At 44.5% G+C, this 17,729-nt stretch overlaps 1 protein-coding gene across 1 annotated transcript in view; it reads left to right on the top strand.

The window, feature by feature from the left end:
• Positions 1 to 11,488: 11,488 nt before the first annotated feature.
• The window catches only part of NTSR1 (neurotensin receptor 1), a 103,175-nt gene continuing 96,934 nt past the window's right edge, over positions 11,489 to 17,729 (top strand). Inside the window, exon 1 of the mRNA XM_084646348.1 lies at positions 11,489 to 12,262. Coding sequence (XP_084502474.1) covers positions 11,585 to 12,262 — 678 coding nt within the window. The 5' untranslated portion in view covers positions 11,489 to 11,584. The remainder of the gene's footprint in view (positions 12,263 to 17,729) is intronic.

Raw genomic sequence — 17,729 nt, 5'->3', positions numbered from 1 at the left:
ATTCCCCGTGGTCTCCCAAAGGGCTTGTCTTCATGGCGCAGCAATGTGCACCAGAAGGGTGGGATCTAAAGCTCACTAACTGGCCTGTGTAGCCCCTGCTGGGCTGCATTACAAGTTTCCAAGGGTGTGTTAACGCAGTGCTATTTCAAACAGTAGTGCGCATTGCCAGGTTGTGTAGACAAGCCATTTCTTAATTGAATAGATTAGATCCAGTCTGACACAGTTTAGCTTCTTGAGTGCCCTGCCGTGCTTTACCGTGGAAGGTTCCTCCCAACCCCCCAGTGTGAAACTCCTTCACATTTATATCCGTTGTTTGTGGTTGTTTTCTAGTTTTTCTGTCTCTAATGGTGATGGCTGTACAGTGGAATGATTGTTGGCAATGACTACACTTGGCTTCTGAACACCACCTTCCATCAAAGTCTAACTCTTTTCCTCTTTGAATTCTGTTTAGTTTCCTTCTTAGCATTTTTTTGCTACAACAGAATGTTGGCTTTTGTCTGTGTATGTATGAAACAGAAACAATGACAAAAAGTCGACTTCTCTCTGTCCCTTCCTGCTATAGCAACGAAAACCTGGCTTATCTTTAAAAGTTCTTTTGCAAGACTATATATGACAGGCGTTCCACTCGTTATTATTGATCAGATCCTCTATTAAACTATTGATTGTATTTGCTGCTTCAAGACACCATTTGGAACCAAATTTAACAAACTTTCAATGCTTTCCATAGGAAAGTTACGTCATAATTACCCCAGTGTCTTCAACATATTGAGCACATGCTTTCTCCATGCCAACAGCAACATCAGCTTTACCTCTCTGTCAAGTCAATGGGATTTGTGCTCCTAAGTCCCTAAGATGCTTTTGAAAATCCCACTCCATGTCCATATTGGAAGGATGAAGGGATATATAGACTGGGTTGAGATTTAGAGTGGGATTTTCAAAGCTGCCTAGTGACCAAAACCCATAAAGCATCTTTGGAAATCCCATCCACTTACCTTTTGGCCAATAGAACCACCACTTGTTCTCCCACCTGGATTTTCTGGATTTCAGAGGCTCACGGGCTGGCACCGTTCTGTAATTTATCCACATTAGAACTTGGATTGCACAGGTTGGAGGAAGACGAGATTTTTTTTTTTTAAATCACTCTCTGGGAATTTTACAGAAATAATAAAAATTAACTTAAAACAAAAGGGTAGGAAAAATAATGCATTTTCATAATGAGTGAAGTGACCCTGATGCAACCCTTACAGGGATGTACTGTGAACTGTGGGACCAGACTGTGAACCCTTTAATCACAGTGGTGAGCATTTACTAATCCAAGAGACTCACTGAAATGAATGTGTTACTCCTGGGAGTAAGTGCTCTTGAATAGGACTAAAATGTTGCACAATGTAGCCCATTAAATTCTGAGTTTCTAATAATTAACCTGCCTAAGGATATCTAAATAAACACATACTCTGCGTAAACACTACAGGCCAGATTGTCAAAAAGAACTCAGCTCCACTCCATTAGTCACCCAATGGGAGACAACAAGAGCTGCTGGGAGCAGATCCCTTTGGAAAATCTGGCTCTACAAGTGTGAGGGTTTTCTTTGGTGACTGCTGTTGAGTGGAACTGGAACTCAGGCAAATTCAAGGTGACTGTGAGGTGACAAAGTGGGAGGATGTAGGCTCTTAAGTGAAAGAATACCAGGAATGAGCTGAGACATATGCTATAAATAAGGCTAGTTTACGGCTGTTCAGACTGTGCTGTGAAAGACCAAATTCTCCATTCTGCAAACTTCACTCTAGCATTAGCAGCACAAAGTGAATTGAAGCCGAATGACAATTCCCTCAAATCCCTTCTGCATCGGGGGCGGGGGAGGATGTCCACCCAATGTTAAGTTGGCAGAGTCAGCAAGCATAGCCACCAGCTTCCCCACCCCCGGGCATAACTGGGAGGGAGCATGTTGCGGGCAGGAGGAGGTCTTGTGGAGCTGAGCTGCACTATACCTGATCTCCAGGTCCCCTATACTCTAACTTCCCCTGGAGCTGAGTGGCTGAGGGTCCGAGGATCATAGCTGTCTCATTGGCACAGTCACTGCACGCTATGTCTGAACACAGCTTGGACGTAGTGGAGAACTGGGGGCCTGAGCAGGTTTCTGCAGGATTAGTGTCTAGGATTAGGACACTGAACACCATGTGGTACCATTAGGGTGAGGCACATGGGGAAAAAAGCTTTATTAGCCCATGATCTTTTCAGCACAGGATGTAAATTCACACAAGAAAACCATGTTAACTCTCGTGGTGTATAAACTTCCTCAAAACGGGACAATATTTCATAATGATTTCACTTAGGGACAGAGGAATCTACTGGGTCTTTGAATCCATGCCCCTGCTATCTCAGGCAGCCCTGTCATATAATTTCATTCATAAATTTATCAAGCGGCATCTTAAAACTAGAGTCATAGCGTTTAAGGCCAGAAGGGACCCCCAGATCATCTACTCTGACCTCCTGTATATCACAGGCCAACAACATCACCCAGCAATTCGGTGATGATGAAGAAACCTGTCATCTATCACACCCAGGGCCCTACCACTATTAAGAGCATTTCTTCTCCAATATATCCAGGAAGTTAAAGTCTCCCACTATGACACAATTCTCCAAAGTATTTATCTCCCTCATCATATTAGAGAGATCTCTGTCCATATCCAAGTCAGACCCCAGGGGCAGGAGGTCTATAGGAGACCTCACACCACCCTAATATAAATTCTTTTACAATCCTTCCCCAAAGTGAAGAACAACTAGTTAGGTTGTTTGCCCCCACTACTGCTATCAGAAGTCTATGCTAATTGCGGTACTTCATACACGTTAGAAAGTTATATGGGGCCAGATTTCAAGAGTATTCAGCACCCAGCCACTCCCACGGTGACACTTATGGCCAGCTTCTCAAAAGAACTCCGCACATTGGGTGCTGAAATCTAATCACTTATTTTGGTGCCTAAATGGGAGCTGAGCGCTCTCGGAAATCAGGCCACAGTTGTGGGTGCTGAGCCCTGGTGAAAATTCTGGTTATATGAGAGAAAGTCACGCATGAGGAACCCAGTGCCTTCGAAATATGAATGTTTTCAGTAGATGGACCATGATGTGTTTTGTGGAACAAGCCACTAAGTGGTGCTATTGACAGTCTACAACAAAAACGCAGGCAGGGATCTCACAGGTAATCGTCCAAGACTGAGAATCGGAAAAGAAAAGGAAACAATTTGGAAAGGAAGGAAACACTTATGGACATTTCCACTGAATGGCAACATGCAATAACACAACCATTAGCAGTCTCACAAAACTACCATCTTAATCTCTAGTAGTGCACGCACCCTATAGGATTGTAATCATGGATGCAATTTGAATGCAATGAAACTCTCCCTGTCCTGTTGGAATTCTTCACTCCTCTTCATTACGTTTGTATCTATGGTAAAACTGACTATTCCAATTTTGCCAGACATAATGGTGGGCAGGGGGGTGCGCGCAACGCACAACCATTTATATTGTGCCCTCAAGCTGCTTTGGCTGCCACAAGGAATCTGACTCTTGCCTGTTACTTGAACAATTTATGGGACCTGGAAGTCACTGTTTCCGATGAAAACCAAGGCAGGTGAAACTGATGGTGTGTTCAACTTTCAAATTTGAGTGCCTACCTGTAAGTGTCTAAATCCACATTTCAGTAGCCACATGGAAATCTTGAGCCAAATACTGCAGCCTCTAGTTGACCAGTACTTCCATTCATTTTCAGAGGAGATTTGCCTGGTTGAGGATTGGATAAGGACTAGCTGCAATTATCCTGAGGCACCTAGTCCCCCTTTCAGGTGTCACAGTGACTAGTTTAGGTTCACTCATGCATTTTACTGTGAAAGAAATCCAGGATCTCTGTGTCAGCCCGTAGTGTGACCTTCAATGTGCGTAATCACTACATATTAAGGGTTAAATCCTGTCCTTTGTACTGTGAGGGCGTGGGAGGTCGGGATGGCTGATTAGGGTTCAGGAGGAAGCTTTTAAAAATCCTTTAATATGTGAGGGAGGAAGAAACCTCACCACTCCTGAGGGAATGAAAGCTTTGATTGAGAGTTCACTGGTCTGGTCCTTTGTGTCTGTGCAGCATCACTGCACATTCCTGCTCTCTGTTTGCTCCCAGTGTGGCTCAGGGTTTAAACGGGTAGCACTTTAGATTTTTTTTCTTGAAAATTATTCAGCTGTTACCATCGGACCCACCCACCCTCCCATGTGCAAAAATCCCAGCATGTCAGAAGACATAGGGGTGTTTTTTTAAGATGAAAATAATGGAATTCATACTCCTCCTCCCAGATCTTGGCAGGGTCCTCTCTTTGTTTCTGTCCTCCCACCTTACAGCTGCAGGGGTTGGTTGCCTCCAGCCCGGAACTCCCGTGGAGCATGAGTGAGCCAAAAAAATCTCCTGCTGCTCTTAGAGTCCCCTCGCAGTCTCAAGTGGAAGATAAAGCTGGTCCAGAGAGAGCCTTGAAGCCCACAGCAACTGAAAAGGAAGACACGTGCGTTCTAGTGTAACTGCTGCCAGCATCACTGTGTATGTTTCAGTTCTCTCTGCTTTGACTCGTTACCTATTTTTATCAAAATCTGCATCGGCATCAGTCTAGAATCAAGTCCATATCTTCTGTCGTTTGACCGAACGCCTGGAAACATTAAATCAGCCAACCACATAACTAGTTTGACAGAAGGGGCCAAATTCATCCTTGCTGCAATGCCTCTGATTTCAACAGTGTTGTACCACAGATGAATCTGGTCTAGCAAGTGCAATATTTACAAGCTTCCACCATGCATCTTACTTATCCTTCATTGAACAGCAGCATGAATGTGTGGTTGCCACATGCAAATCAGGACCTAAGTTAATCATGAGCAGAGAGGAGAGAAGCATTTCTCCAGAGGGAGAGAGAGAGAGAGAGAGAGTGTGTGTGTGTGTGTGTATGTGTGTGTGTGTGTGTGTACTGGGGGATGTAGGCAGGTAGGGTGTGTTTTCCTTTGAAGCATTCAGCATTGGTCACCCTGGGAGTCAGGATACTGGACAAAATGGACAGCTGTTCTGTTTTGAGATGGGAAATCCTCTTTGCTTCTTTATTCAGCAAAGTTTTGAAACTAAAAGGATTCCAATCACACTGTTTGTCTGGTATGAAAGTCAAGTCCCATAAATATTGCCCCTGTCAGTGGTTTTCCTTTAAAATACTCTCTGTGAATCATTTCAGTCTAATCTAGTAAATAATTTGATACAACGCAACTGTACATCTTTATTCCCCATCCAGAGTGATAGATCTTATTTTATTTTTCAATATGCTGGAGGAAGGGGCATTTTCAAGCACATACATAATGAAACATCCAATAACACCGTTAGCATTGGTCATTTCGATGTGCCAGTGTCCCCCACCCCTTCCTCTTTCACTGCCCACTCCACACATCTAGTATTCCGGCAACATACCCTGCGTGAATTCACAATCCAAGTTAGCTCACAAGCTCCTGCAATCAAGGAAGGGACATTTGGAGAAGGGAGAGATGTCCCATTGCAAATTTATTTAAAAGCTGTAAATCAGTCCATCCTTATGAGTCAGAAATCTGCCAGGTATGTGTTTATGGCTTATAGGCTACTACTTTAATGGAAAATGATACTAGCCTCGTTCTCTTTGGGCCAACTCCCTGAACAGCTTTGCCTCTGCATCTTGTAGACTCCTTAGAGGACACTCCTGGGGAAATCAGACTGCAGGAGGGTTAATCAGAATAAAAGTTCCTGATGGTTTCTGATATATTTTTTGTTATTGCTTCACATTAGATCAACATAAAAGGGAATTGGGAGGATTCTTTTGACAATCTGTGGGCTCTTCTCTCAGGCTCAGTGGGACCTCTGCTTAACGCCCAGGTAGATTGATTAGACAAGGTCTTTGGGGTGACATTTTCTTGAATGATTTAAGTAAATGCCTTGCTGTAACATTTGAGGTTGGTCATCTCTTGGTTTCATGATTCTTTTTCTTTTAAGCCCCAGACACACAGACACAAAATATACTAAAACGAGGCGAGCTTAGCGGAAAGGTCGCCTAGTTCAGAAACAAACAGTGGGGATTTAGGGTCGAGGTTTAGGTGTGCAAGGAGAGAACATTTCATTTCAAATCCTCTTGGCTTCCTTTGCATGGAGACTGCATGGTTAAAAGGACATGGGGAAAGAAGAACAGGAAAGAGCCCTTTTCCCCTTCATTTCAGACTCCCTTCACCTGAAAGAAACCTGATCAATGCCCTGCCCAGTGCATTTCTATGCCAACTTCTTCATTTGGCTTCCTAGCAATGAAAGAACTCTGGTGCCTTTTTAAGGTGTTTTCAATAGATGATATGCAGAGTGTTGCAGAGAAGGGGTTAACTTTCTCTCCCTCTGGCCAGAGAAAGGACCACAGCTGCTTGCACTGAGTGCAGGGATTTGCTGGGTCTCAGGTCTGCACCAGCTGCAGGGAATTAATTAATTCACTCAAGATGCTATAAGAGGGATGTGATAAGAGGCAGTGGAAGCTGGTGGTGAGGGTCAGGATTTCTGGGATGAGCACTCGCATTCTCTATATAGTGAGGGCTTCCTGGCCTTCTTTAACTCTTGTTTTTAAATGAAGGGAGTCCACCTTAGACCTTTATTTTCATTTGGCTGAAGCAGGCCAAGTCTTATATCTTGAGTTTGGCTCAGAGAAGCTTTGTTGGGGTTTCTTGTCGGGCAGTGCAATCTTTACAAGTAGGCCTGTTGAACTATGTACTCCATCAAGGTGTCTCAACTCCACTTTGATGTTCAATATTCATTCCTGCCATAGTTTGTATGGACGAATGCCTCCAGAAGCGAGAGTGTCCCTTTAAAGTCTTTGTATAAACACTGGTTACAAAATGTGTTATAAAGTTCTGTTATAAAATATCAGCAAAGAAGGAAATAAATAATAACGCCCCAAGTCAGTCTGTCAAGGGCCTATCCTTTGAGCATCCATTCATCCTGGATCCTTCCTCTCTTGCTTTGGACGCCATAAGCTAAAGGCTGGGTCTGTTCCAGAGCTGAATTTGGAGCATTTTTTTTAAAAAGGCAGGTATTTTTGGTATCTTAGCACAGGCTAAATCGAGGCCCCATTGCTGTACAAATACATTGCATTAAAGAGTCCCTGCCCTGAAGTGCTGAGGTGGCAGGAGAATATAACTCCTTATAACTAGCAAGGTCAGTTCCAGATTCCTTTCATATCAAATATTCGTTCTGATCTGTTGCCACCTACAAAGAAATCAAAAGGAAACGGTGCACTTCCATTCAAGACATTGAGGTTATTTCAAATTTCCTGACCTACTAGACAACCTCAGGACCACTCTTCCCCCTCCCCCCAACCCCAAAATAAATTGATGAGAGTTGCTGTATTTCACCCCAGCATTTGGGATAGCCCCAGCCTTGTAAAAGAGATGCAAGGGTCTGGTTGTAAAGCGGGAGCTTCTGTTTATACTAACAAAAATGCCTCAGCCATTTATGGCTGGAGCAGACTTGCTCAGTATTTAATAGTATATATTAAATCAATTAACTCAGAAACATCCTATGGAGGCATTTGCTGACTTTAAAAGAGAATGCTCTGAGTGCACCAGCTGTTAATTAAGAGACACCGATTCATCTGATATACCTTTATGAACTGAAAGCTCTAGAAATGAAAATGAACTGTAACGGCCTGTAAGACTATTGATTTTAAATCAACAGCAATAGGGGTACCGTTGAGATGGTGCAACTGAACCAGCTAGGCTGATATTTCAGTACGAGCAATTGGTTTCTGTAACCATCTCTTTCAGAATTGTCATTGCAAGGCCGGGTGGTATTCAGAGTTGAGATAAAACACAGGAACTGGTGCGCTGAGTTCCCAGTGACAGTTGTGTGTGATCGATGGTATTCTTTTGGTTGTAATCCAAAATATTTGCGATTGGCTGTGCATAGAAACTTAAAACACACTCCAAAACCGAGAATTTTATACACGCATGCAGATACTCTCATAAATTTCAAACCATATGTAGCCCAATGGATGTGTGAGTTGCAGTTGGGGGAGACACATCCCTTTTTCATGGTTAACATGAAATTACAGGACTGCAAAGGAACAAAAATCCTCCACTGTGAGATGATCATAACACAAACTGATTACTGCTTATCTGAACGAATGTGGATTAATTGGAAGATTTTGTTCTTTTGACATGGAACGCTTTTCACTGACTTTAGTGGGCTTTGAATCAGGCCCTATAATATTACACTGGTTGAAATGTTCACTTGTTAGATCATCTGAGCTGTCTGTCTGTTCTATGTCTTTAAATGCCTCAGACTGATTAGAATGACTATTTGATGTGGAGGAAGGTTGCAACTGATGAAACAAATTATAATTTGTTTCATGTTCTGCCTTCCTTAGTTCCTCTTAAACATTCCAAATGCAGCTTGAGAAGTCACCCAGGAAACTTCTCCTTGGAAGCCAGAAGAAAATGATCGGGGGGGGGGGGTGGCGAGTGGTGGTTGTGGATGATGGATGCACCAGCCCATGACAGACTAACCCCAGGGAATAAAAGATGATATTTTCCTCTTCATGGAGATTTCATAAGAAAAGACTCCAAAATGTTAAAATTAAAGGGATATTGTCTACCCTTTTGGCCAATATGCTTCACTAGAGTTGAGTGCTACAAAACAGTTCCCACCGGTTTGCGTGAATGTTTTATACACATTCAGCTGGTTCCTCCTTTTATTTTATTCTGTCAATTGACCTCAGTGGGAGGAAAGCTGGTGGAAACACTGAATTTATAGTGAATGGTGGAGAATATCTGTGGAATGCTCCTTGGGAGTTTATGGAGGGAATTTATCCATGCTGATCCAGTCAGGTAACTGAAATGCTACCATGTGGCCTATGAGACAAGCCGATAATAGTTGCAAATCAAATATTTAATATGGGCAACCAGGAGCGGCCTCCTGATGTACTGCAGCATTCTCCAATAATAACTTCCTGAAATTAGTCCAAAAAATTGTAAGCTGAGGCAAAGTTTGCTGAAAAAATGACTCGCTGCTCTTACAAAGATCAGTTTTATCATGGATCATACCCAACTTGCAAGGCCTTGGCCTTCTCCGGAATTTCTGAGTGGAAAAGCTAAGTCACCCCATTACAGAGCTATCCACTAGACCATTGGTCCCCAAACGTTTTGTATTGGTGACTCCTTTCATACAGCAAGCCCCTGAATGCACACCCCCCCCTTCTAAATTAAAAATGGGGGTGGGATAATTTAATTTTCATTTAACTGGGGCTCAGGACTGACATCCCCACTCTCCCCCGCACATGGCCGGGCTTGGAGCTGTCAGCCCCTGACCCTCATGTAACCACCTCAGGGGGTCATGACTCCCCAGTTTGAGAATCCCTGAGCTAGACTTTCCTACTGCTGAAAATCGCTATACTAGCCCAAACTGTTGCCGACAGCCATGTTTGCTGCATGAAGCAGATCATGAGAGGAGACTTTGCCTCTAGCACCTTATTCAGTCTAGTTTCTCCACAAGCCTGGAGCTGAAATGGAGCTGCTGGAGAGAGGTGGAGACTCACACTGTAAATCCTGGAACTTGGAGGATATAGAATAGGGAGAAACATGGGGAGGGAGAGAGAGAGAGAGAGCGAGTGTGTGTGTGTGTGTAGGCTAAGTTATGCTATGGCACTGGTGCTGAACTGATACATCATAACCGTACACAACAGAGGCAACCATTTTTAGACCATATTTTTGGCTCCCTCTCCTCATGGAGTAGTTTTGCCAAATGCGTGGGCAGCCTCAGACAGATTGGTTATTTACGTTCTTTCTGAGTGATGTTTGCACATACCCCAGGTACGTGAGTCGTGCTACAGTGTTTATTCCAATAAGACAAAAGCCACTGATTCTGTATCTAACTTCCCTTTTTTTCCCTCTCCCACTAAATACCAAGCAGCAGATGGTTCAGCCTTGTGTGGCCGGGAAAGTGTGGGCAGACACACTGGCCACAAGATCCTTTGCCTGGCCCTGGTTGTTCTGTTAATAATTTTTCCATTGTAACAATGATTTTGGTTGCTGAATGTCCATCACACTGTGTGCTGTGGCCCTAGAGTCCAGGCTTCTCTGTTTCCAAAGGTGATCTACAGCATCAACAGTTTCTATTCCTTCTCCCCCACAATTCCTTCCCCCCCCCTCCGCCCCCACAATTCCTTCCAGTTAATTAGCCAGCTAGGCTTTGCAATAGGTCCCAAGCCAGGATGCCTTGGGAAAAAGGCTGACTGCAGGAACTGAACCCACATCTTTTCTCCGTGCTGGATTATTCACAGGTGGGCGAGTTTATCTGGAGAAATGTAAAAGCTGGATGGACGGGGTCCTGCTGATATTTAATTAATGAATTACCTTTTAAATTGCAGGGCTAGGGGTGGCAACACTTGATCTCTTTACCCAGTAGAATTAACAGACTTCTGGGCAAAAATGTGCCAGATCCAGCAAGATCCAGGTGCCCTATAGGTGTATTTGTGTAGCTCTTGCACTAGGATGTGTTGGAGTTTGGATTTTTCTGGCCAAGTAGGAACACCAACAAGTGCCCAGTTTTGGAATCTGGGAGCAAAATAATTGTTTTTAAAAGGTAAGATCCTGCAGACCCCACTGGACTCATGTTTTTGTGGTGCTGCTCCAGTTTGCAACAGGAGCTGGGGTTTTTGGCTGCACTAGGAGCCAAGATTCCCCCCTCTGTTTAGACAGTAGAATTTTGGGTTAAGATGAAAAATAGACAGGCTCCGGGTACCAACTACCGGGGCCAGGATGCGGGGGCGGGGGGTCCAGATTTTTACAGTAAAGTTAACTGTGGCTACACATTTCCTCTTTAGATTGTAGGAGGTGGGGCTTGGGGCCAAAGATTGCAGTTAGATCCTGGGGCCGGGTCCAGGTTTTTACGGGCACTGGTGCACCCGACTGTTTAGGAATTAGCATTTGGTAGCTCGGGGTCCAAACGTGGCTGGATCCAGGAGCAATCCACGCGCTGGGTCCGGGGTTTTTGCGGCCCGTGTGCTCGAGGGGGGCGGGGGGTACATCGGGGGCTGGGTTAATAGTGGTCCAGCAAGAGTACCTAGCCTGGCTCTCCGTTGGTGAGCCCGGGGTGGGGGGAAAGGAGCAGGATCCGCCAGGCTCCAGCTCGATCCGGCTTTTACCTTTCCCCAGCTCGTTCACATCACCCACCCCTAGCTCCCCAGCTTCGACGGGCACGTGTGTGAGAGCGATCATCGCCCTGCTGCCAGCCCGTTGGTGCCGGTCGCCTCTGGGGAAGCAGACGCGGGCTGGGGGAAGAGAGAGCGGCTCGCCAGGGCCAGGCGCAGCCCCTGCGCCGCCGGAGGCTGCTCCCGCGGATTTTGTGAATCGAGCTGGGCGGGCGCTCGCTCCCCCTCCGGGCGCCGCCTTCCCCGACGCATTTAAACGAGCCAAGTTTCCACGCCGCTCCGGAGTGGCAGCGTTCCACCCTCGCAGCCGGGCGGAGCGTGGGCAGCGCTGGGTACCGCTCGGGCCGAGCATCCCTGGGCCGCGGAGCATGCAGCTGAACGCAACGTCTTCGTGGCAACAGCACGCGGGTCCGTCGCGCCTGCAGCCCACGGACTGGGCGGCGGGGAACGTCTCCAACAGCTCGGATCCGTACTCCCAAGGGCCGGGCGAGGAAGATCTGGATGTGAACACCGACATCTACTCCAAAGTCATGGTCACGGTCATCTACCTGGGGCTCTTCCTGGTGGGCACCGTCGGCAACTCCATCACCGCCTACACGCTGGTGCGCAAGAAGTCCCTGCAGAACCTGCAGAGCACCGTGCACTACCACCTGGCCAGCCTGGCTTTCTCCGACCTGCTCATCTTCCTCCTGTGCATGCCCATCGAGCTGTACAACTTCATCTGGGTGCACCACCCCTGGGCCTTCGGGGACGCCGTCTGCAAGGGCTACTACTTCCTGAGAGACGCCTGCACCTACGCCACCGCCCTCAACATCGCCAGCCTCAGCGTGGAGAGGTACATGGCCATCTGCCACCCCTTCAAAGCCAAGAGCATCATGTCCAGGAGCAGGACCAAGAAGTTCATCAGCTGCATCTGGGTTGCCTCTTTCCTGCTGGCCATCCCCATGATCTTCACCATGGGCGAGATCTACGGCAGGGACCAGCAGCCCGACTCTCTGATCTGTACCACCATTGTGGAAGCCTCCACGCTTAAGACTGTCATTCAGGTGAGTTTCCCCTGCGTTCCTTTGTATTCATGCTAAGAGCTGACTGCATGTAGCCACGCTAGAGATCCGATGAAGTGAGCTGTAGCTCAGGAAAGCTGATGCTCAAATACATTTGTTAGTCTCTAAGGTGCCACAAGTCCTCCTTTTCTTTTTGCGAATACAGACGAACACGGCTGCTACTCTGAAACTAGAGATCAGTGATCAGTAAGGTGCTTTGATTGATTAATTAGTTGGTTGATTGACTTTTTTTTTAACCTAGCAGCTGCTAGCTTTCATAGAGAACAACAGCTGACCGCTGTCACTCACTGATCTCCTGCAGACCTGGCTGTGTTGCAAGCCAGTGCTCAATCTAGCTCAGTGGTTCTCAGACTCTCCAGAATACTGTACCCCTTTCAGGAGTCTGATTTGTCTCACCTCCCCGCAAGTTTCACCTCACTTAAAAGCTACTTGCTTACAAAATCAGACCTAAAAATACAAAAGTGTCAGGACACACTAGTACTGAACAATTGCTGACTTTCTCATTTTTACCATATAATTATAAAATAAATGGATTGGAATATAAATATTGTACTTGAGCCTGTTTTTTCACTTGTGAATCTTGTCGGACGCATGTAACTTAGCTTCGCAGGGCCCCTTGTGTGGGACCCCAGGCATTTGCCAGGCTTGACACTCCGTAATGCTGGCCCTGCACTTGTGATCCCCCTAAACCTATCCCGTGACCCCTCCGGGGGTTGCAACCCCCAGGTTGAGAAACACTGATCTAGATGAGTTGAGTACCCCCTGGAAGATCTCTGCATACCCCCAGGGGTACACATACCCTGGGCTGAGAACCACTGTTCTAGCTGACATAATAAGCCAGAAAAACTTCGTAGATGTGCTCTGTGCAAGCCTGAGCATTAGTCATCCTTTGCACTCGTATGACCAAGGGTAAGTCCCGTGAAATGGTCTCTGGAGAGCAGAAGGTGGTGGTGTTCCAGGTGAACATGTGCTTACTTTTATTGCAGGCTGCCACCTGGCCAAAGAGGGGGGCAGAGTGGGAGGAGGAAAAGGATTAACATACTGATCCCTTTCCAGCTTCAACAATGTAATTTATTTATAAGTCAGATTACTTCTGGGAACAAACACATCCATCCATCCTGTGCAATTTTTGTGCGTAAAAGAAGCAAAGGTCTTTTCTGACCTGTCATGGGGCTTGATTCTGATCTTGCACTGGTGTAAATGAGGAGTAACTCCACTGAAGCTGATGGAATTACACCCAGGCAAATCCAGGTGTTTGTGAGATCGGAATAAAGTCCAACATCTGTTTCAGCCAAACGAGCATCTCTCCACTGAACTTCAGCAAGTAGCAGAAACGGTTTCTAAAGTAGACACTGGTGACTTTGCTCTCTGTAAATTCAGGGGGAAACAAGGCCAGTTCCCCATTTTAATAATGTCTCCAGTGCTCGATGCTGTCATTTTAGTTGGGGCCAGACCCTCAGCTGGTGTAAACTGGCAAAACTCCATTGGATGAGGACTTGGACTCTTGTGTCCTGTATGTTACTGTTTTCACTTTACAGGAGCAGTTAACCACTGGAATAAATACAATCCCACTCTTTTACTCTGACTTTTCTGTGTTCTATATATTTGTCTTGCACCTGCTCTCAACTTGTCATGGTATCAAAGAAACATAGATTTCCTTTCTTCCAATCTTCAAATTACACCTCTCTGCTGATGATATTGTATTTCCTTCCTATGGCAACAGAATGTAATTTCACAAAGTTATGGCTCATGTCACAATACAAATAAAAATGAACGAACTTGCAAGGCAAAGAGCTGCTATTTAAGCATGAATCGTTGCTTGGAATAAATCAGAGTAGCTCCTTCAACTACACAAACTGAAGCTCTAACACTATACAGCGGGTGGAATGGAATGCAGGATAACACCATTTAGTCAGTGTTCTGTTTTCTTATGCACATTTTACTTTTACTTTTTGATGGAATTTTTAACTTTTCAAGGATATTTATGTACTGGAGCAATAGGCTTGAAAATGTAAGAGAACCGGACATGAACTGGAAGAAGGGAGAAGTCAGCCTATGTAGTTTTTCCTGTTGATGCCAGTCTCAGATCTGAGAACTTTTTGGGGTCTTGTCTTCTCGACATGAGTTTTCAGAGGGGTGGGAGTTAATCTCTAGCCAATTAGAGTTTAAAAGAGTATATAACAGGGTGAACATGAAATCTTTTCTTCTTAAATACTCCTCAGAGTAGTTTGTAGAGAGGGAATTCTATACAGTTAAATGGAAGCAAATCATCACCCTTTTTTCCGATGAAGAGGGCTGAGATATGTACGCTGAGAAGAAGATGGAGTATATTACCTAACTTTCAACTTCAGATCAAGCAGCCCCCCCCCCCCTTTTTTTGGTTAGGAATCTTGTGAAATTCTGACGTCAGTTACTGCCCAGTTATTTATCCAAACTTTTCTCATCTCTGAGGAGATGCAAGCTATCCCTAATGGGAGACCAGTGCAATTGAGGTCCAGGTATCTTGTATTTCAAATCATCTTCTGTTTAGGATTAAAATGACATCCAGTGGCTGGCTGTGGGGCTGAAGAGGTGGGTTTATCTCCTAATATGCATCTTCAGAGATTACAGATGACGCCAATTTCTAAGCATCATATATCTCAGTGCTGTGGAATATCAGTGTTGTATTATTCCAAACATGAAAGTGCAGGGGCATTAATTTATTACACAATAGGAAATGCATCACCTTGTGTGCTCTGACTGACCAGTGTAGAAAAACGTATATTTTGTCTCGTGGTTTTCTAATTTCACTTGTGCACTAATTGAAAAAACTCAGAGGACATAATGGTAACTTGTAATGTAAAACAGCAGCAGGTTTGGTATTCATTTATGTAACACAGCGGCTTTCCCTAACTGGAGACCTCGACTTAAATGCTGATTTGCTCATGCGACAAGCTGGTTTAATGGCTGTTTAGTTCCTTTTAAACACACGATAAAGCAGCAGCAGTTCTTCACTATATGAAGCTAGTACAGAAAAAAACAACAACCCAGGACTGAATAAGTAGAGATCACTTCAAGCCTGACTTGCAGTGCCTTAATCAAGTTGAGTGGCACAGAATGTGACAACGAATTCTCTCACAGCATACAAGTCTGTGGCCTTGGGCAAGTCAATTAACCTGTCTGTGAATCAGTTTTCCACACATGCAATGGAAATAATGATATTGCATTTATCAGAGCTGGGTAAATACTTTTAAATAAATCACTTTTCCTTTGCTTGTCTGCAAGCAGGTTATGATTTTCTTGAATTTGTTCATGATTCAATTAATTATCAAATATTAGTTGTAAATAGTTTTTTGTTCTGCATCTGGTTTGCAAGTAGTTAATTGAAACTATTCCAGAGTCAGAAACCAGTTTAAGCTGTGTTGAATATCTTTGATTGGACACCTAGGTACACGGTATTGCTTCTGTTCCCCGATTGGATGAACATACCTCCTAGAATCAATTTCTGGAGTGAATATTGGTATGTATTTAAAATCTGCTGTCTGCAAATATTTGTCAATATTTGCTTAAAATTTGCAGTTTTTGGCAAACATTCCCACAATTAAATATTCATATTAATGAACATAATGAAACGGCTGGAGACGGGACACTAGGGCTCTGAGTTACTGCAGAGAATTCTTTCCCATGTATCTGCCTGGTGGGTCTTGCTCACACGCTCAGAGTCTTACTGATCGCCATATTTGGGGTTGGGAAGGAATTTCCCCCGACCTCAGATTGGCAGAGACCCTGGGCCTTTTTTCGTCTTCCTCTGCAGCATGGAGTATGGGTCATTTGCAGGTTTAAACTGGTGTAAATGGTGAATTCTATGTAACTTGAAGTTTTTAAACCATGATTTGAGGACTTCAGTAACGCGGCCAGAGGTTAGGTGTCTATTACAGGAGTGAGTGGGGGATGTTCTATGGTTTGCAAGGTGCAGGAGATCACACTAGATGATCACGGAGGTCTCTTCAGACCTTAAAGTATGAGTCTATAAATTGAACCAATATTCATGGCAGGTCTCTAGCATATGCCCTGTGCTTTAATGCTTCTTAATTAAGAAGGCTTTACTGAAGGTTAATTAATTAATCTTTTAATAGTAATTCAAAAATTCTCTTTAAGTTCTAAGGAATAGTAAATGCAGTAGAAACAATACCTTAGATAAACTGTTTGGTATAACTGTGGGCAGGGGGGTTGAATTAGCAGTAATGCAGGACTTTAAACTCATTACTGCATCATGCCTTGAAGGGGTAAACTCTGGACAGCCTTTGATGTTTAATTTTACAGAATAGTGATGTTTCCCGGTTTTGTATATCACCATCTTTGCATCTGCTTATGCTTATAAGCATATCTTTTATCTTCATTGACCAGCCTTCAGTCTAGTTGTCAATCCAATGCATCTGGCTTGTATTTTGGCCTCAGTCTTGAATTTGGCAACAGGCATTAAGTACATTGGAGCTACGTTATTTAACTCTGTTTAATACTTTAACTGAAAGTCATCCTCTAACTGAAACTGCAGCCAATTGTTCACATAAACTAAAGCACCTCTCAAAGCCATTTCCACACAGGCAAATTAATGTTTGGATGCCACGTCAGCTGGAGTAGGTTTTTAAAGTTACTCACCGTGGTCGTAACAGGCAGAAGAGTTTTTGAGTGGGATGTTTGTTCTGCTCTTTTTGCATGTTAATACCCAGTGTGCTTTTGGCTATTTCATGGCACTGCTATTGTCTGTGGGTCTGACTGTCAAAAAAGGGAGACATGTAATTGCATAGGGAAAAAGTGAAACTGTGTGCCAAATGCAGGCATGGCCGGTGTGACTGCATGCAAACTTGTAGTCACACTCGATGAGCAATTGTATAAATCATGCATTAATCATTAACTCCAAGTGCAAATTAGACACAGTGACACAAACATTTTTTACACATGCAGTTGTGCATCTAACTAGTAATCAGGCCTTGTATTTACCTGTGCTGCAATAGTTTCAAAACCACTTTGCCTTCAGTTTTTATAAAAGAAGGCTCCATTTCTCCTCACAATAGGACAGCTCTCCCATGATACTGTGCACGCTTATTGAGCTGGCTGTGAGAGCCGTTATTTCAGCTAGCAGCAGACCCTTCCCCTGCCCTCCCCAGGCCTCCATCACATAGGTACGTGCTGCCCGGGATCATCTCTCATCTTGGACCTGGGCTGTTCCCTCCCTTCCATCTCCCCAGTTATTGTCAGGAAAATACCCCCCACTTTCAGTTCTTCACATTTAGGTGGGCAGCGGTATTATGCTGTTTGCACAGCAACAGGAATATGAAGAAACCACACGGGCACAGCTGAATTCCAAATAACTGTGTTTACTCACTGTACACAAATATACCAAGCCTGGCTCTGTATAATATATCCTGCTGCTCGGGATGATTTCTAGCTGATTCTAAAACATAGAACA

This window comes from Lepidochelys olivacea (genome assembly GCF_965140295.1).
Source record: "Lepidochelys olivacea isolate rLepOli2 genome assembly, chromosome: 13".
Lineage (NCBI taxonomy): Eukaryota > Metazoa > Chordata > Testudines > Cheloniidae > Lepidochelys > Lepidochelys olivacea.
Note: the sequence above shows the minus strand (reverse complement) of the source record. Positions and strands in the feature narration are given on the sequence as shown.